Here is a 21,555-nt window from a genome sequence, read left to right on the forward strand (position 1 = left end):
CATTTATTCCTTTTCTGTCTTTAAGCATGGTATATATGGTAAGCAATGTATTTTAAATCTGTAACATGCCTTGCACAACAAAATTGTGATAATTAATCAAAGTATATGTTCCCGATTGGATTTTTTTCATAATGTTGGTGAAGTTTTTCATTGCAGTTTCTTAGTAAACTCAGTATGCTAGTTCTTGTAAGTGTATAAAATTAAAATTAAAGTCGGAAAAATATGGCAGTTGATGCCAACTTATTGTTGTCTTTGTCAGTGCAAGAGCTGTGGTCCACATATCACAATGATCTTGAGAATATGTCACAACCACCTGGGCTAGTGCGCAGTCAGTGCCAGCCCACTTGACCCGGGGTCGCAACACAGGTGAAATTAGATTTTATTTAAAATAACAGGTCCTTAGCTGAGTCCAATAAACTGCAGTGACCAGATTTGTAACTTTAACACACGTAACCTTTTATTAGATAGCTGACTATCTATTACCTCTTTCCCACCCACCCCCTTCCGCTCTCTCTCGTCTCTCTCTTGTGTGTCTCTCTCTCTCTTCTCTCTCTCTCTCGCCCTTGTCTCTCTCTCGCTCTTGTGTCTCTCTCGCTCTCTCTCTCGCTCTTATCTCTCTCTCTCTCGCTCTTGTCTCTCTCTCGCTCTTGTCTCTCTCTCTCTCGCTCTTGTCTCTCTCTCTCGCTCTTGTCTCTCTCTCTCTCTCTCGCTCTTGTCTCTCGCTCTCTCATTCTTCTCTCTCGCTCTTGTCTCGCTCTTGTCTCTCTCTCTCGCTCTTGTCTCTCTCTCTCGCTCTTGTCTCTCTCTCTCTCGCTCTTGTCTCTCTCTCTCTCGCTCTTGTCTCTCTCTCTCTCGCTCTTGTCTCTCTCTCTCGCTCTTGTCTCTCTCTCGCTCTTGTCTCTCTCTCGCTCTTGTCTCTCTCTCGCTCTTGTCTCTCTCTCGCTCTTGTCTCTCTCTCGCTCTTGTCTCTCTCTCTCTCTCTCGCCCTTGTCTCTCTCTCTCTCTCTCGCCCTTGTCTCTCTCGCCCCCTTGTCTCTCTCGCCCCCTTGTCTCTCTCCCCCCTTGTCTCTCTCTCCCCCTTGTCTCTCTCTCCCCCTTGTCTCTCTCGCCCCCTTGTCTCTCTCGCCCCCTTGTCTCTCTCGCCCCCTTGTCTCTCTCTCCCTCTTGTCTCCCTCTCTCCCTCTTGTCTCTCTCGCTCTTTGTCCTCTTCTCCTCTCCGCTTTTTCTCTCTCTCTCTCGCTCTTTTCTCTCTCTCTCTCGCTCTTTTCTCTCTCTCTCTCGCTCTTTTCTCTCTCTCTCTCGCTCTTTTCTCTCTCTCTCTCGCTCTTGTCTCTCTCTCTCGCTCTTCTCTCGCTCTCGCTCTTCTCTCGCTCTCGCTCTCTCTCGCTCTTGTCTCTCTCGCTCTTGTCTCTCTCACTCTTGTCTCTCTCTCTCGCTCTTCTCTCTCTCTCTCTCTCTCTCTCTCTCTCTCGCTCTTGTCTCTCTCTCGCTCTTGTCTCTCTCTCTCGCTCTTGTCTCTCTCACTCTCGCTCTCTCTGTGTATATGTTATATATATGATGAATTCTAGTTCTTGTGTTTCTGAAATTCAGGCATTAATTTCGTAACTAGTTCCTTCTCGACTTATGATGGGTTCTCTGGCCAGGTTGCCTACTTTCTCTGTAATACAAGTTTACAACAAAGATGTGGCAAGCACTCATTGGTTTTAGAACAATAAAGCAGTTCTCTTACTTCAAGCAAGACAGAGCGCTCGTTCCTTCTCTTTCCAAGGTCTAAACACTTCTGGTAAAGCATCACGCAGGAGCCAGTCACTGACCATTGTCACGGTCCCTGGACAACTCACCGTTTGCCAGTTAACCAATTGCACCGATTTTCTCCAAAACTGTTTCCTAAGATTCACCCGGTGCCTGGCACCTCTGCTCCAAACATAAAACTTGTGAACACAATGTCCTGACAGGCAGGCTGCTTAAGCTTGAGTCTTCTGCTTAAAGGCATATCTCAATTATGGATGGAAGGGACCAAAAATAATAAAATGAAAGACAAGAAATGGGAACAAAGGAAATAAACAGGAAGGACAAATATTAGAGGAAGTTTGTTTACTTGCAACGTGCTGCATGGACAATTGACCTGAACAAAACAAGAGATAGGAGCAAGGGATCATGTGGCCCGGTGATCCTGCTCGGCATTTCAATATGATCATTGCTGAACTTGGGATCCATTGTACCATCCATTTAATTCCATGAGATTACAAAAATCTTGTCAGTTTCAGCCTTAACTACATTCAAAATTATACCATCTACAATCTCCGGGTTAGAGAATTCTAAAGATTCACATCCCTTTGAGTGAAAAACATTGATTCTACCCACGTCTTGAGACTATACATCTATATTTTAGATTCCCTTGCAAACAGAAACAAGCTCAATGTCTACTCTGTCAAACCCATTCATAATCTTGTATGTTTCAATGAGATCACCTTTCATTCTTCTAAACATGAGAGAATATAGGCCCACTTTATTCAATCTTTCATCGTGGGAAACCATCCCATACTAGGGACCAATGAGAAAGTAGCCTAAGCATTGAAGAATATTTTGATCTGTCTTCACCGAAGGAGACACAAGTGTCCCACCAGAAATGAATGATAGCGTAGGGGCTAAGAAGACTGAGGGAATTAGGGCAATTACATCAGCAGAGATAAAGCATTGGAGAAACTTTAAGCGGCTAAAATCCAATAAATCCCCCGGACCTAATGGCCTACACAGTAGCGTTCTAAAAGAGAGAGCTGCAGACAGTGGATGTATTAGCTACGAGTTTCCAAATTTCCTTGGATTCGGGAATGGTCCTACTAGATTTGAAGTTAGCAAATGTTACACTGCTTTTCGAGAAAAAAGGGAGAGAGAAATTGGTGAACCACAGGCTAGTTGGCCCAATGTCAGTTATTGAGAAAATACTAGAATGTATTATTAAGGAATTCTAAACAATTAACTTTGAAACGCATAGTATGATCAGAACAATTTAACATAGTTTTACTAAAGGGAAGGCCTGCTTGACATCGTTTTTTTAAAAATGTCATTAGTAGGGTAGTTACATTGGAAAACAGTGAACTTCCAAAAGGTGCCATACAAAAGGTCAATCGGCAAGATAAAGCCGTAAGGGGTAATTAGCATGGATAGAAGCTCATTGGATAATTAGCATGGTTAGAGGATTGATTAATGGATAGAAAACAGAATGGACAGAAATAGTTGTTTTTGAAGTGGCAGGCAGTGTATCACAGATTGCCGTAAGAGTCAGTGCTGAAGCCTAAGTTATTTACAGGACTTTGATGGAGAGTAATGTATTTAAACTTGCTGATTAAGTCAAGCTAAGTGGATAGGTAAGCTGTGGGGTGGATACAGAGAGGCTGCAAAGAGATTTAGGGTGGAATTTGTCACCTGTTCACGGCAGTGGGACTCTCTGCTCCTACTGCAGTGAATGAGGGATTGAGCTGAACAGCAAATTCTCCATCCTCACTAGTAGTGGTGCGGGCTCGCCACAGACAATCACAGCCATAGACAAGTTAGATGAGTGAGCAACAAGATGGCAGATGGAATACAATATGGGGAAGTATTTCACTTTAGTCATAATAAGAACATAAGAACTAGGAGCAGGAGTAGGCCATCTGGCCCCTCGAACCTGCTCCGCTATTCAATGAGGTCATGGCTGATCTTTTGTGGACTCAGCTCCACTTTCCGGCCCAAACACCATAACCCTTAATCCCTTTATTCTTCAAAAAACTATCTATCTTTACCAATGGAGGAGCCTCAACTGCTTCACTGGGCAAGGAATTCCATAGATTCACAACCCTTTGGGTGAAGAAGTTCCTCCTAAACTCAGTCCTAAATCTACTTCCCCTAATTTTTAAGGCTATGTCCCCTAGTTCTGCTTTCACCCGCCAGTGGAAACAACCTGCCCGCATCTATCCTATCTATTCCCTTCATAATTTTATATGTTTCTATAAGATCCCCCCTCATCCTTCTAAATTCCAACGAGTACAGTCCCAGTCTACTCAGCCTCTCCTCATAATCCAACCCCTTCAGATCTGGGAATAACCTAGTGAATCTCCTCTGCACACCCTCCAGTGCCAGTACGTCCTTTCTCAAGTAAGGAGACCAAAACTGAACACAATATTCCAGGTGTGGCCGTACTAATACCTTATACAATTGCAATATAACCTCCCTAGTCTTAAACTCCATCTCTCTAGCAATGAAGGACAAAATTCCATTTGCCTTCTTAATCACCTGTTGCACCTGTAAACCAACTTTCTGTGACTCATGCACTAGCACACCCAAGTCTCTCTGCACAGCGGCATGCTTTAATATTTTATTGTTTAAATAATAATCCCGTTTGCTGTTATTCCTACCAAAATGGATAACCTCACATTTGTCAACATTGTATTCCATCTGCCAGACCCTAGCCCATTCACTTAACCTATCCAAATCCCTCTGCAGACTTCCAGTATCCTCTGCACTTTTCGCTTTACCACTCATCTTAGTGTCATCTGCAAACTTGGACACATTGCCCTTGGTCCCCAACTCCAAAAAGAATATTTTTTGAAAGGTGTGAAACTTGTAATTGTTGTTGTTCAAAGAGACTTGTGTGTGCTCGTTCAAGGAACTCTGTTATTGTGCAGGTAGAGTGATAGAGGTTTACAGCATGGAAACAGACCCTTCGATCCAACTTGTTCATTGCGCCAATTTTTTTACCACTAAGCTAGTCCCAATTGCCTGCATTTCGCCCATATCCATCTATACCCATCTTACCCATATAACTGTGTAAATACTTTTTAAAAGACAAAATTGTATCCGCCTCTACTACTGCCTCTGACAGCACGTTCCAGACACTCACCACTCTGTGAAAAAATTGCCCCTCTGGACTCCCCTCCCACCGTAAACCTATGCCCTATAGTTTTAGACTCCCCTACCTTTGGGAAACAATGTTGACTATCTACCTTATCTATGCCCTGCATTATTTTATAGACTACTGCATGAACACCCCTAAGCCTGCTGCTCTCCAGGGAAAAAAGTCCCAGTCTATCCAGCCTCCCCATATAACTCAAACCACCAAGTCCCGGTAGCGTCCTAGTCAATATTTTCTGTACTCTGCAGGTGCAGCAAGCAATGAGGAAGATAAATAGCTTGTTGCCCTTTATTAAAAAGGTATTAGAATACAATAATAAAGAAGTCTTGCTGCAGTTGTACATGGTTTTGGTGAGATTACAGTTTTGGGTCTTCATATTTAAGGAAGGACATTACAGTGAAGGTTCTCCAAATTGGTATGTGGGATATGGGGAATATCCTTTGATGAGAGGTTGAGTAAATTGAGCTTGTATTCTCCGAAGTTTGGAAGAATGAGCTGATTGAAACACACAAAATTCTGAAGGGGTTTGAGAGGGTGGATGCTGAGGGATCATTTCCGTTGCTCGGGGAATCTAAAACACTGGGGCAGAGTCTTGGGCTAAGGAGCATTCGTTAAGGACTGAGATATGGAGAAATTACTTCCCTCAAAGGGTTATGAATCTTTTTGAATTATCTACCCCAGAGGGTAGTGAATGCTGCATATAGCATGTTGTGGCTAAAAAGAGGGGTCGATCTTTACACTGAGTATATGCGAGAATATGATTTTTGGGCCTGGAAGAATGCGGTCATTTTATATGCCTGGTAAAACTCCACACTGTGATCTATGGTAATCTTACAATTCTCCACAGAGAACCCTATTTGCCATCCTGCATGCCTTCATAGTCACTGGACACATCAGTCATGCCTGCACCTTGATGGGAATTGTTATTGCTATCAGAATACCCTGGGCTGGCATCCGCATTCCGTCATTTTCCCTGTATGCAAGTTGAAAGTTTCCCCACTGCTTCTCCATGATATGACCCTGTTGATTGAGTGCAAGCGAATTGCCATCAGCTAGACAGGAGTCAGACATTCACATGAGCTCTGTGAAGATCTATGCACGTTCCCAATGCATGTCATTGTCTTTTTTTTAAAATAATTTTTATTGGAATTTTTTACAGAAAATATAAAATATAACAACAAACAATGAAATGCAACAAAATAACCCATAACAACTGTAACACCCCCAGACCGTATCAACGCATGTATCATATCTCTCCCCCCCCCCCCCCCCCCAAACCCCAACAAGAGAACTTAAAAATAAATTAAAATTAAATAAACAAACATAGTCACCCTATCGTTGAGCCAGAAAGTAGAGGAAAAGTTGCCACCGCCTAAAGAACCCTTGTACTAATCCTCTCAGGGCGAATTTGACCTTCTCTAGCTTAATAAAACCCGCCATGTCATTGATCCAGGTCTCCACGCTTGGGGCCCTCGCATCCTTACATTGGAGCAAAATCCTTCACCGGGCTACTAGGGACGCAAAGGCCAGCACACCGGCCTCTTTCGCCTCCTGCACTCCCGGCTCAACCCCAACCCCAAAAATCGCGAGTCCCCATCCTGGCTTGACCCTGGATCCCACCACCCTCGACACCGTCCTCGCCACCCCCTTCCAGAACTCCTCCAGTGCCGGGCATGCCCAGAACATATGGGCATGGTTCGCTGGACTCCCCGAGCACCTGACACACCTGTCTTCACCCCCAAAGAACCTACTCATCCTCGTCCCAGTCATGTGGGCCCGATGCAGCACCTTGAATTGGATGAGGCTAAGCCGCACACACGAAGAGGAAGAATTAACCCTCTCCAGGGCATCAGCCCATGTCCCGTCCTCGATCTGTTCCCCCAGTTCCCCCTCCCACTTAGTTTTCAGCTCCTCTACTGACGCCTCCTCCACCTCCTGCATAACCTTGTGGATATCAGATATCTTCCCCTCTCCGACCCAGTCCCCCGAAAGCACCCTGTCACTCACCCCCCTCGCGGGAAGCGAAGGGAATCCCTCCACCTGCCGTTTAGCAAATGCCTTTACCTGCAGATACCTGAACATGTTTCCCGGGGGGAGCCCAAATTTCTCCTCCAACTCCCCCAGGCTCGCAAACCTCCCATCAATAAACAGGTCCCTCAGCTGTCTGATGCCCGCTCTGTGCCAACCCTGAAATCCCCCATCAATGTTCCCCGGGACGAACCTATGGTTCCCCCTTAACGGAGCCTCCATCGAGCCCCCCACTTCTCCCCTATGTCACCTCCACTGCCCCCAAATCTTGAGGGTAGCCGCCACTACCGTACTCGTGGTATACCTTGTAGGAGGGAGCGGCCACGGCGCCGTTACCAGGGCCCCCAGGCTTGTATCTCCACAGGACGCCCTCTCCACTCTCCATCCATTTCCATGCTGCCCCCTCCCCCTCCATCACCCATTTGCGCACCATCGACACATTGGCCGCCCAGTAGTACCCCGAGAGATTGGGTAACGCCAGCCCCCCCCCCCCCCCCCATCTCTACCCCGCTCCAAGAAGACCCTCTTCACCCTCGTGGTCCCATGCACCCAAACAAAGCTCATGATGCTGCTGGTCACCCTTCTAAAAAAGGCCCTAGGGATAAAGATGGGCAAACACTGGAAGAGGAACAAGAACCTCGGGAGAACCGTCATTTTGACGGACTGCACTCTACCCGCCAACGATAGAGGCACCATGTCCCACCGGGAACCCGTCCAGCCTTACCTGACTGCATTTGTCCAATCCACCTGACTATCTCCTCCAACTCTATCGACGCCCCCAGCCCCTCTACCAGCTCCTCTTGAACCCTTGGGAAACATAGCCTGTTCAAAAAGCTCTCCATCTCCCCTCTCCCCATCGGAGGTTCCGACCGGTACAGTTCCTCGTAGAAGTCCCTAAAGACCCCGTTTACTTCTGTCCCCTTCTGCACTACATTCCCACCCCCATCCGTCACTCCACCAATTTCCCTAGCCGCATCTCGCCTACGGAGCTGATGCGCCAACATCCTGCTCGCCTTCTCCCCATACTCGTATACCGCACCCTGCGCCCTCCTCCACTGTGTCTCCGCCTTTCTGGTGGTCAACAAGTCAAATTTGGCCTGCAAACTACGCCGTTCCCCCAGCAACCCCTCCTCCGGTGCCTCCGCGTATCTCCTGTCCACATCCAGGAGCTCCCCCACCAGTCTCTCCCTCTCCTTCCTCTCCCTCCTTTCCCTATGGGCCCGGATGGAGATCAGCTCCCCCCGGATCACTGCTTTCAGAGCCTCCCAGACCATCCCCACCTGGACCTCCCCGGTGTCATTGGTATCAAAATACCCCTCAATACTTCTCCGGACCCTCCTACACACCTCCTCATCAGCCAGCATCCCCACATCCAGGCGCCAGAGCAGGCGCTGGTCCCGCGCCTCCCCCATCTCCAGATCAACCCAGTGCGGAGCATGGTCTGAAATCGCTATGGCCGAATACTCGGCATCCTGCACCCTCGGGATCAATCCCCTACTCAGGACGAAAAAATCTATTCGGGAATAAACCCTATGGACATGAGAGAAGAAGGAATACTCCCGCGCTCTCGGTCTCCCAAACCTCCAGGGATCCACCCCTCCCATCTGGTCCATGAATCCCCTCAGTACTTTGGCCGCCGCCGGTCTCCTACCCGTCCTTGAACTGGACCGGTCCAGTGGGGGATCCAGCACTGTGTTAAAGTCTCCCCCCATGATCAGGCCCCCTGCCTCCAGGTCCGGAATGCGGCCCAACAAGTGCCTCATGAAGTCAGCATCATCCCAATTCGGGACATATACATTAACCAGCACCACCTTCTCTCCCTGCAGCCTACCCTTCACCATAATATATCTGCCCTCCTTGTCCGACACCACCTCAGCCGCCTCGAACGCCACCCTCTTCCCCACCAGAATCGCCACCCCCCGGTTCTTCGCGTCCAATCCTGAGTGAAAAAACCCGCCCCACCCACCCCTTCCTCAAACAAACCTGGTCCGCCACCTTCAAGTGGGTCTCCTGGAGCTACCCCTTCAGATGAGAAAATACCCTAGTTCTCTTAACCGGCCCATTCAGCCCCCTCACGTTCCAGGTAATCAGCCGGATCAGAGGGCAAACCCCCCCCCCCCCCCCCGCCGGCTAGCCATAGCTTGTCGACTGCTCGCCCCAGGCCAGCTCGCCCCGCCCGACCCGTTCCCCATGGCGATAACACCACTCCTCTACCCCCCCCGGCCCACACCAGCTCCTTCCTGGCCATTCCAGCAGCAACCCGGTATCCCCCCCCCCCCCCCCCCCCCCCCCCCCCCCCCCCCCCAACCACCACCCCCTCCCCAGGCTAGGACCCCTCCTAGCCACGATGCACCCTCCATGGTACTTCCGTGAGTCAGCTGACTTCTGCTGACCCCGGCAGCTCCCGCCAAAACCCATCCCCTCCCGGCATGGGGTCATCCCCCTCTTGCCACACCTCCTTGGCACCGCTTCAGCGCGGGAAAGAAAACCAATAGAGGCCACGCCAGCTCCGCCCCCCTGCCCCGCGGTGCAGGAAACCGGAGGAAAGCCCGCGCTTTCACACTGCCACACCCCACCCTTCTGACGCAGCTCCCCAAAATCCAGTTTCACCCCAGCCCCGTACAGAAGAGAACATATAAAATACAAACCCCCAACATTCCCCACATACCCCACACCCATACCCAACAGACAGACCCACCCGGAAACAGAGCAAAATGAAAACCAGCATAAAAAACACACATGTCAAAGTTAAAGAACAGCAGCAGCGAAAACAGCAACGGCCATAGTGTGTCCACAGGCCCTAGTTCGAGTCCAGCTTCTCCGCCTGTACAAAGGCCCACGCCTCCTCCGGGGACTCGAAGTAGTGGTGCCGGTCCTTGTATGTCACCCACAGGCGCGCAGGCTGCAGCATTCCAAATCTGACCTTGGCATGCAGCACCGCCTTTGTCCGGTTGAACCCGGCCCGCCGCTTGGCCACCTCCGCACTCCAGTCCTGGTAGGTTCTCACTACCGAATTCTCCCACTTGCTGCTCCTCTCTTTCTTGGCCCAGCGCAGCACACACTCCCGGTCGCTGAATCGATGGAACCGCACCAGCACCGCCCTCGGGCCTCATTTGCCTTAGGCCTCCTGGCCAGCACTCTGTGAGCTCCCTCAAGCTCCAGGGGCAAATGGAAGGACCCCGCCCCCATCAACGAGCTCAACATCGTGGTCACATACGCCGGGAGATCCGACCCCTCCAGCCCCTCCGCCAGGCCCAGGATCCTCAAATTCTTTCGCCTCGTGCGAACGTCCAGCTCCTCCAAGCGGTCTTGCCACTTTTTGTGAATTGCCTCGTGCAACTCCACTTTCCCCACGAGCACCACGGCCTCCTCCTCCCTCTCAGCAGCCTGCTGCTGCAGCTCCCGAATGGACGCCTCCTGGGCCGCCTGGGTCCCAAGCAGCTTGTTGGTAGTCGCATTCAGGGAGTCCAGCAGCTCAGCCTTCAGCTCCGCAAAACAGCGCAGAAGAGAGGCCTGCTGCTCCTGCGCCCACTTCCACCAGTCCTCGGGTGTTCCGCCGGCCGCCATTTTGTCCTTCTTCCCCCCGCTTTTCTTGGGGAGCTGCTGCAGCTTTTTCCTTTGCCCCATTCCGGGTGAGCACCATAAATTATGGGGAATGCTCCTCTAGACACCTTCCCGCACCAGGATTCGTCGAAACAGCGCCGTTTGGGGCCCTCAAATCGGGCCAAAAGTCCTTACGTAGCGGGAGCTGCCGAACGTGCGGCTTAGCTCCGCATAGCCGCAACCGGAAGTCTGCATGTCATTGTCAACCTCCTGGAATTTAGGGACTATGATCATCCTCTGCATCGTCGTGACAGGACCCATATCATAGATGATATGTGCACTGCCATCAGTCAGATTTGAGTCCAGCGCTCATAGATGCAACGCGAGGATCTATGAAGTGTCCTAACTGCATGTCATTGCCATCTTCCATGAATCTAGCGGTTTGAGCATTTGCTGAGTATGCCTGATTCATCTAGACATTGCGATGGCCCCGTGACTGTCATCCTTGCTGTCAAGGACCTCCTCGCCCTGATCCCTGGCAACATTGTCCTCATCAGAAGAGATGTGCAGCTTCTCTATCTTCTCCTCTGGCAGCCCCTCCTCCTGCTGCAATGGCAAATTGTGTAGGTTGCAGCAGGCGATGACGATGCGTGACCTCCTCTGTGCACTGTAATGCAAGGCTCCACCAGATTGATCCAGGCACCTGAACATCATTTTCAACGTCCCTATGGTTTGCACCACTGATGTGCAATTTTCTGCATGAGCTGTTGCTGTAGAATGTGGCATCCGTGTGGGCATCATCAGCAACGTCCTCGTCAGTGAGTAGCCTTTGCCTCCTAGGAGCCAACCTTGCAGTCTCTGTGGATCCTGGAAGATGTCAGGGAACTGAGTGGCTGAGAATGTGGGAGTCGTGGACACTCCATGCGAATCCTGTGCAGACCTGCATGGTGCGTTTGGTATGGTTGCAGACCAACTGAAGATTCAGCAAGTGGAACTTGTAGTTGACAAGGTTGATAGCTTGTTGTCACACAAGTATAATCAATGGTAACCTGAACCCGTGGAAGCCCAGAGATCGGCGTAAATCCCAGTGCTCTTGCTTCCTGGCCTGACTGACCCTGGTCAAAGTGCACAAAGTTGTGTGCCTTCACAAAGATAGTGTCTGTGACCGCCTGGGTGCTTGTGGAGGCTTGTGAGATCCTGCAGAGGTCATCTGTGGAGCCCTGAAAGGATCTACCTGCTTAGAAATTGAGTGCTGAAGTCACTTTCACGGATACTGGCAATAGTAACTCTAAATGAGCCTATCAGCAGGCAATATATAACAACATTGGTCTCTGGTGGACTCCACTTCAGAGCGGGGAAACAGTTTGCCAGATGTTGAGAGGCAGTGGAGATTTGCTGCAGTTCAGACACTGATCTCCTGAATTGGTGTGAAGTTTTTGAACTTTCATTGAGTAAAAATGAAAAGCAGCAGCCAGGTTTGTGGCATTCTGTTGGCAGGCTACCTGAGGCAAAAGTGAGGTTGCAACCTAACATCAGGGTGTGAGCCTGAAAAGCCTTTATTATAATAATAATAATGTTTATTAGTGTCACAAGTAGGCTTACATTAACACTGCAATGAAGTTACTGTGAAAATCCCCCTAGTGGCCACACTGCAATACCTGTTCGGGTACACTGAGGGAGAATTCAGAATGTTCAATTCACCTACCAAGCAAGTCTTTCGGGACTTGTGGGAGGAAACCCGAGCATCCGGAGAAAACCCACGCAGACATGAGGAGAACGTGCAGACTCCGCACAGACAGTGACCCAAGCTGGGAATCGAACCCGGGTCCCTGGTGCTGTGAAGCAACATTGCTAACCACTGTGCTACCATACAGTTGAGCGAGGTGAGGAGGAAAGTAAAGGTGTAAAGGAAGAGGCGCTGGCTAACGGTCATTGAGGGGATCAGCGGGACGATTCTCTACGTCGGGTAAGGCTGAGGAGGACAGGTGGGCATCCAACCAAAAAGAACAAGTCGGGAGGTGCAAGGAAGGCTAGGTAAGTGCTGGCATTGTGTCTCAGACAATTGGAAAGCAGTGAGAGTGGGGCCACTCGACCAGAGGTCAGCCAGGCAGGGCTGAAAGTGAGATGGCTGGACTGGGCAGAAACAGGACTGGGTGGCAAGGACGAGAGAGAGAGGGCAGCATGGTGGCCTAGTGGTTAGCACAACCGCCTCACGGCGCTGAGGTCCCAGGTTCGATCCCGGCTCTGGGTCACTGTCTGTGTGGAGTTTGCATATTCTCCCCGTGTCTGCGTGGGTTTCGCCCCCACAACCCACAAATGTGCAGAGTAGGTGGATTGGCCACGCTAAATTTCCCCTTAATTGGAAAACATAATTGGGTAATCTAAATTTATTTAAAAAAAGGACGAGAGAGAGCAGAGGCCTGGCCAGATATCCATCAGCAGCAGCCAAACAGGAGCACACATGGTTGCTAAGGCTCGGATTCAGGCCACCCGAGCAAAAGCAGAGAAGTGCGTAGCGCAGCAGTCAGGGATGTGAAGAAGGCCAGGCAAGTAGCGGCATTGTGTCTCAGGGAATTGGAGAGCAGCGCCCAGTGGGAGTGGTGCAACATGACCAGAGGGCAGGCAGCAGGGCTGAGTGTGAGATTGCTGGGTTGGGCAGAGGAGAGGCCCGGTGTGATACCCAGCAACAGCAGTCAGGCAGTTAACCAGGAGCACATGCGGCCTTCAAGGCTGGAGGACAGCCACCCGAGTCGGCATTGGGGGTGGGGCTCAAATGGTTTTGGCCGCCATGCCACTTGGGCCAGGTGTGAAGTGGGGCCCCACAAAGAGCGAGAGCACATGGTCCCCAAAAGTGCAAGTCTGCCTCTGGATTTGAGTCCTAACCCAGGCATTGATGACCAAAGAAGGTGCATTCTTAACGCAGTAAAACAACCTGAAAATATTTGCTATGCACACTAATGGCTATTGGTAAAAGCAGGAGAGTTTCCTGGTCAATCATAAGATGGAAAGAAAATTGGAGCCATCGCTGTCCATAGCTCCAGACTACAACCGGCATGTAAAAGTGCATGTTGCCACCGCCACAGTGAACTATAGCTCATTGGGCTAAGTCGCTGGCTTTTAAAGCAGGCCAGCAGCACAGTTCGATTCCCGTATCAGCCTCCCCGAACAGGCGCCGGAATGTGGCGACTAGGGACTTTTCACAGTAACTTCATTGAAGCCTATTCGTGACAATAAGCGATTTTCATTTCATTTTTCATTTTTATAACTTACCACCACCACCACCAGACAGTCCGATCAGTTTGGTGGAGAGGTGAATTAGAACAGTCATTTTGAAAGTCAGGGTCATGACCGGGCGGGTATCCAGAGGGTCGCAGAGTGATCGGTCACAGTGTTCCCGATCTTGGCTTTTAAAAATGCCGACTGCAACCAACTTGAAGAATGCCTGCCATTCTGTGTATGCATGCCCCCCTCAACTGGATGTAGCAATACACAGGCCTGAAGCCCAGCAGGGCAGACTGCCTCTTCAGTACGTCAGTGCACTGGTCCAGGAGCAGATTTTTAAAAAGATTGATTAGTCTTCCCGGCAAAAGCGGCGGCAGAGAGCAAGTCATGCTCCCGGCACACTGACGTCACGTACTCTGGGCATGAAATTACTGAGGAGAGCTTCCTCCGGTTTGTATCTGCCAGCACGCAAACAATAGGACTGCATGAAGAACTGAAGATGGAACTTTTTGGATGAAGGAAGAGAGGACCAGAGGTACAAACAGGCATGTATCTCACAGCTGAATTTGCTGGAAAGAGGTTTGCAGGAGAGTCCACGGCAGGAGAAAACAGTGCTGGTGTGAGCTCCAGGACCTCTGATGAACATCCCATACAGAAATGTAACTTTGAATGACAAAGCAAGTGAGATCGTGATGACCAAGCAGGCTCACCTGTCACATTAAAGGTAAGTGAAAATGGTGGGTCGCAAATTTTGGCGGCATGGGTTGCGAAGTTGGCCGGTGTGGGTCCTGAAGGTTGGCTGGTTGGTAAAAATGGGTCCCCGGGAAAAAAAAGTTTGAAAGATACTGAATTAGAACGTTGTTATTTCATAGTTGCAATGAACACACACTGAAGGAGATGAAAATTTCCTCTCGTCATGGTTGCAAATTATTTAATCTTTCTTGACCTGCATTCCCATGGGCTTAGGTTCACAGCACAAAGCTAACAGTGTATAACAATTTTATTTTGGTTATATGGATAGATAAAGTGAAATATTCAAACAATGGAATATGTGGAGTTATTCTGAGATTAGGATTATAATACAAATAATGGATGCTTTGCATTACATGCTGGAACTGAATGTACCAAATGAGGAAATACATTTGTTTTCTAACGCTTATGTTTCCACTTGATAAACACAAAAAGGAAATAGTTGACATTTGTATCATGCTTATTACTTAGATTTAATTATGTTCATTGTATATTAACTGTATTACTTTTATGCAGACGGAGGGCATTACCTGGAATTTCAATTGCATACTTGGAGACGGTTATTGAAATGACGTGGTGAATTAGGAAATGTAGGCTTCGTGATTCAATTTGTAAACAAATGTAAGAATGTATAAAGATTGGGCAGCTCGGTGGCGCAATGGGTTAGCCCTGCTGCCTCACGGCTCCGAGGTCCCAGGTTAGATCCCGGCTCACTGTCCGTGTGGAGTTTGCACATTCTCCCCGTGTTTGCGTGAGTTTCGCCCCCACAACCCAAAAGATGTGCAGGTTTGGTGGATTGGGCACTCTAAATTTATGGAAAAAAATGTATAGATGATACTGGCTCCAGTATTATCCTTCACCAACTGGCTTTCCAGAATAGGGATGGTTACTGTATGCAGATAGAATGTGTAATATGATTACATCTCTTGTTTTTCTGTTTCTTTTACAGAACATGTGCAAAATGAAGAGAACTATGCACAAGCACTAGATAAATTTGGTAGTAACTTTTTAAGTCGTGATAATCCAGATCTTGGCACAGCTTTTGTTAAATTTTCCACACTCACAAAGGAACTTTCAACATTGCTGAAAAATCTGGTAAGCGTTTAGGATAACTTCTTTCGCATCTCCAAACTATAGTGCCTGATTGCTTTTTTTAAGTTACATTCCGATCTGTAGCAAGACTTATGATTAAGTAGTAAAAAATTTTATATTATTGGTAAATTAGGTAAAATAATGGTAAATGCTGTGATTTTAAAAATCATGTTCAGATCTTCACAGAGCATGAGTCTTTATTACAATTTGGATGTACACCCACTTCAGAGCCTTTTTTTTTGACAATTTTAACAAATGAAAAATTGTACTGACTGTATGTCACGTGCTCTGACCCTGTGCATACATTAGAACACGTGCGCCGATCATGTGAAGCTTTATGTTGGGAGTGTTAGGTTGTAAAACTGACTCCAGAACGTCCAGAGCAGTAAGGACAATTAACCCCGTTGAATCCATCCGGAGACTATGCACGTATATTCTGCTTGTTATGGACAAAGAAGAGACGGTGAGATGGTTTCCCCATTTCACCTCTCAACTAACTGCAACAAGGTGTTTCAAAGATGTATTTTAACCCCTTCAGTACTTGACTTTCCAAAACAGACTTAGACAGGCATTCTCTTTTTTTTAAAATAATTTTTATTGGAATTTTTTACAGAAAATATAAAACATAACGACAAACAATGAAATGCAACAAAATAACCCATAATAACTGTAACACCCCCCAGACCGTATCAACGCATGTATCACATCCCCCCCAACCCCAATGAACAACAAAAGAACTTAAAAATAAATTAAACAAACAAACATAGTCATCGTCTCCCCCCCCCCCCCCCCCCCCCCCTTTCCCTCCCCCCGGGTTGCTGCTGCTACTGTCCCCGTACCCTATCGTTGAGCCAGAAAGTTGAGGAAAGGTTGCCACCGCCTAAAGAAACCTTGTACCGACCCTCTCGGGGCGAATTTGACCTTCTCTAGCTTAATGAAACCCGCCATGTCATTGATCCAGGTCTCCACGCTTGAGGGCCTCGCATCCTTCCATTGTAGCACGATCCTTCGCCGGGCTACTAGGGACGCAAAGGCCAGCACACCGGCCTCTTTCGCCTCCTGCACTCCCGGCTCCACCCCAACCCCAAGAATCGCAGGCATTCTCATACGTAAATGGAAAAAAAAGACATTTAGTTTCTCAAAACTTGAAAAGTAAGCATGACAGCACCCATTCACTCAGTCATACAAAGGGCAGCATGGTAGCAGATTTGGCTAGCACTGTGGCTTCACAGCACCAGGGTCCCAGGTTCGGTTCCCCCGCTGGGTCACTGTCTGTGCGGAGCCGGCACATTCTCCCCGTGTCTGCGTGGGTTTTCTCCGGGTGCTCCGGTTTACTCCCAAAGTCCAAAGACGTGCAGGTTAGGTGGATTGGCCATGCGAAATTGCCCTTAGTGTCCAAAAAGGTTAGGAGGGGTTATTGGGTTATGGGGATAGGGTAGAAGTGAGGGAAGTGGGTCGGTGCAGACTCGATGGGCCGAATGGCCTCCGTCTGTACTGTATGTTCTATGTATGTATTGATGTAAAGCACACGTACACAAGAAAGGATGATTACTAATAATACACCATGCACTTAGATTTCTTAGAATCCAGAAAGTCAGTTTTACTTTTGGTTTTTGAGATCATAGTTTGAAATGTTGTTGGCCGAAGGATTTGTTCTTGTTTCAATCAAGACAGTGGAGGTTTCTGCCAATGAACTCAGTAGCTTACTTCTTGCAATAGCAGATTTCTGGCTTTGATCCTGTCAATGTATATGTTGAGCCCCTGTAGTAAAGATATAGGCCGGTATTCACCCAGGCTGCCTGCCAACGGAGAGAATCCCGATGACCCAGTGAATTGGGTATTGGACCAAAAACGCGTTTCACGTTGGTCATGAAATCCATTGCATGTCGACTGTTGCCTATCTCACCGGCCCTGATGAGCTTCCTGACGTCCCCGCCCAGGCCTGAGGGGAACATGAAAATAGCTCATTAGAGCTGTTTTGAATGTAATTTGCATGCAGGCTGTCCAATTCACCTGTGTCCTGGGATTCCCCAGACCTCCCAGCCAAGAGATTCGCTGCGGTGAATTGGTGCAAGCCCTGAGAAATGGAGACCTGGCGGCCTGCAGTCTGAGGGATGGCAAGGGAGTGAGTATTCTCCCTACAAATGTCCCTACGGTGCCTTCATGAGTGGAGGTAAGGGAAGCTTGTGTTCGATTGGAGGGATCCAAGTCAGGGGCCTTTCCTTGGATTGGAGTCACTTGGCTGCTCTTACCATCTGCAGCCTTTAAACCCTACCTGTCAGTATCTAAAAAATACAGCTCTGTGATTTAAAAAAAAAATGAAAGTGTTCCCTTCTGTACTCCAGTAATTAGTCCGTCTTTATGCCATGCTCAAAGATCTGTGAGATGGGCGGCGCAGTGGTTAGCACTGCTACATCATGGTGCAGAGATCCCAGGTTTAATCCCGGCTCTGGGTCACTGCCCATATGGAGTTTATACATTCTCCCTGCGTTTTGCCCCCATAACCCAAATGATGTGCAGGGTAGGTGAATTGACCACACTAAATTGCCCTTTAAAAAAAGGTATTCCTTTTAATGTGGTGGAAACCTTTGAAATGTTATTTTTCACAGTCAGTTTCATAGGCCTCTAAAATATTGAAGCCTCACTGCAAGCTCAGAAGCCTAAAAGCTTTGGACTACATTGCTTACATTCAATTTCATGGACTATTGCCTTTAACAAACTTTCTGATTGACGGATCCAGTCAGTTTCAAAGAAGGATTATGATTGTTTATTTATATAGCTCTGCTGGGATCCATTAACTCTGAGGAGCAGCTGTTTTTCTAACCGCAATTTTTTGAAGAGGCTGTCCTTATGTTCTCAGCACCTGGAAGTTCTTGAAAGAGACTGCCTTTAAAAAAAAAAAGGGGGGGGGGGGCGTTGCTGCTTGCCAGCAGTCCAGTGGAGGCTGCAGGAACATTGAGATCGCTGGTTTCTGAGGGATGGGACCTATCAGAGACATAGCTCCCATCCCCCTCAGGTCTTGGGAGAACCCTGGTGTGCCATTAAATGGCACATCATCGTCACTCCAGTTTTCCGCTGACAGGGGCACTTATTTTCCGATCAGGAGAATAGTGCCCTTATTCTGAAGATAGAAGAAAAACACCACAATAAGGTGTTTCTTATCATGAGAATTTCTGTCATATGACTACAGCATTGGCGTCCCCATTTCCTGCACCAGTGGTTTGTAACAAGGTTAGCATGGATACACAATAGTGTGCGTTATTCAATGGCTGAGGTTGTTCATGAAGACCCCATCTTGTCAACCTTGCCCCTCGCCTGAGGTGTGGTGATCCTCAGGTTAAATCGCCACCAGTCAGATCTCCCCCTCAAAGGAGAAAGCAGCCTATGGTCATGAGGGGCTATAGCGACTTAACATTTCACTTTACAATGGGGTTGTGGAATTTGTCCGTTTGCATCTCATCAGAATCAAAATGGGTTTGCTTCACACCTATTTTTGTGGATTTTCCAACTGTAGCTACAGGGTCTGGAGGGCCATTATGTTTCAGTTTATGTAGGCATTTAAACAATAGGAGCTGTTTGCTCCGCAGGAAAAGTCTATCACTTTTTTGGCGTCTCTTCAGTGTGATATCTAAAGGGTTATTTATATTTTAATGTCCTGCCTGCTTCCAACCTTGAGCAGTTTTAATGTATATTTGCAGACAAGGGGGAAAGTCACCTGACACCCTGTACATCTTTTGTCAATGTAAATTGTACTATCCCAATCTTTCTAAAAAGTGTCCACCTTCTTCATAAAGTTGCTGTCATATTACGCAGGTGTAAGATATTGTGGACTTATTGATCAGCACCTGTTGATTACGTTTTAAGCAACTTTGAACCTAAAAGTAATGCTTCTGATTTTTAACTGCCAAATGCTGAGATGGCAATATGACATTGTTTTGGCAGCTGTTTAGCAGAGTCAATGACCCATGTAAAATCACTATTTAAAAATAAGGGGTCGCTCATTTCAGACCGAGATGAGGATAACTTATTTTCTCTGATGGTCGTGAGTCTCTGGAGCTCTCTCCCTTAAAAGGCAGTGGAAACAGAATATTTGAATGTTGTTAAAGCAGAGTTCAATAGGTTCTTGATCAACATGGGCGTGAAATGTTATTAGGTGTAGACAATAATGTGGGGTTGAATAGCATAGCAGACATGAGGGGCCGAGTGGCCTACCCCTGCTCCTAATTTGTATGTTTGTAAAATCAGCAGGTTAATGCCTGTATTAAAATACCAGAAGCTAAGCTTATATCTGGTACTATCATCAATCCTAATTTCTGATAGGTTTCAGTTTATTCAATTTCTCTTCCCAACCAATGACGCTGCACCTCTTGAGAGATTTCAGTTCGCTCACAAATCTGCTATCTCCTCTTGGAGTGTCGCCTTGCATATATTCCTTAATTATTTTAAAGGGTAGCACAGTTGCTTCACCGCTCCAGGGTCCCAGGTTCGATTCCCCGCTGGGTCACTGTCTGTGCGGAGCCTGCGCATTCTCCCCGTGTCTGCGTGGGTTTTCTCCGGGTGCTCCGGTTTCCTCCCACAGTTCAAAGATGTCCTGGTTAGGTGGATTGGCCATGCTAAATTGCCCTTAGTGTCCAAAAAGGTGGGATGGGGATAGGGTGGAGGTCTGGGCTTGTGTGGTGCTCTTTCCAAGGGCCGGTGCAGACTCGATGGGCCGAATGGCCTCCTCCACTGTAAATTCTATGATCTATCTCTGTATTTCTTTTTGATCCTGAAAGGGTTATTTGCTTGAGGTTTTCTAATAGATCATCTGTTTATTATTCTCTGAACCCTTCCTAATCCACATCATATAGTCTTATAACACAGGAGGGGACCATTCAGCTTGTTGTGCCTGTGCCATGTCTGTGAAATATTCAATTCAGTCCCACAACCTTTCCCCATAAATCTGTAAGTTATTCCTCTTCAAGTACGGTCATTGGCTTTTTGAACATCTCTATGGAATCTGTTTCCTTTATCTTTTTGTGAAGTACGTACCAGAGCTAAACAACCCTCTGTGTGAAAGCATTTTCCTTCTTTTTTTCACTAATTATTTTGGATCTATTACCTCATTTAGAGGGTATTATGGGCATATACTAGCAAACCAACATCACAAATGCAGCAATTCTCTCAAAGACAGTGTGTTGCCCCAATCAAACAGGCGGCTTTGGTGGATTGGGCGTGTCTGCAGGATGGAAGATAGTTATGTACTACACACACAATTCACTGCAGCAACTCATCAAGGCTTATACGACAGCACCTTCCAAACCTGCAGCCTCTATCAGCTGGACAACAAGGCAACAGACACATGGGAATGCCAAGTTTACCTCCAGTCATATGCCTTCTTGATTTAGAACTATATCACTGGTCCTTCGTTATTTCAGAATCACAGAATACTACAGTGCAGAAGAGACCCTTCAGCCCATCGAGTCTGCACCGACACATGAAAGGCCCTGACCTGCCCACCTAATCCCTCTTGCTAACTCTTGGCCCGTAGCCTTGAATGTTATGGCCTGCCAAGTACTCATCCAGGTACTTTACAGATTATTATTACTGGGTTAAAATCCTGAAACACTCTCCATAACAGCATTGGACTGCAACACCTCAAGGGCAATTAGGGATAGGCCTTACCTGAAGGTTACAGGGATTGGTAAATACAATGGGTAAGAAGACATATGGATGATACTTTTTTTTATTGACCAAGGCATAAAGGTTAAGAACTTATGGTTGAACTGTTGTCATGTGAGAGTACCTTTTAAGAAATGGATGTTTAAGGACTTCCGGTGGCGCCCTCGAGGAGGCAGGTCGCAGGTCGGATCGCTCCCGCCCGAGATGGGCAAACGGACCTTTGTCAACGGACTTTTTAGGGACCTGGCAGCCTGAATCGGTGGAGGAGACGATAGGGAAGAGGCTTCCTTTCCGGGGTATGGGCAGCTGGACCAGAAGCGGTCGAGTGGAGCGACAAGGATCGAAGCGGGAGCAGCGGGGACCCCAGG

At 47.9% G+C, this 21,555-nt stretch overlaps 1 protein-coding gene across 6 annotated transcripts in view; it reads left to right on the top strand.

Moving 5' to 3' along the window:
• Positions 1–21,555, top strand: part of LOC119972781 (arf-GAP with SH3 domain, ANK repeat and PH domain-containing protein 1-like) — a 363,380-nt gene that overhangs the window by 131,073 nt on the left and 210,752 nt on the right. For all 6 annotated transcript variants that reach the window (XM_038810147.1, XM_038810150.1, XM_038810143.1 and 3 more), the window contains exon 5: positions 15,384–15,529. In XM_038810147.1, coding sequence (XP_038666075.1) covers positions 15,384–15,529 — 146 coding nt within the window. The remainder of the gene's footprint in view (positions 1–15,383; positions 15,530–21,555) is intronic.

The sequence above is a fragment of the Scyliorhinus canicula genome, chromosome 10 (assembly GCF_902713615.1).
Source record: "Scyliorhinus canicula chromosome 10, sScyCan1.1, whole genome shotgun sequence".
In the NCBI taxonomy this organism is placed as follows: Eukaryota; Metazoa; Chordata; class Chondrichthyes; order Carcharhiniformes; family Scyliorhinidae; genus Scyliorhinus; species Scyliorhinus canicula.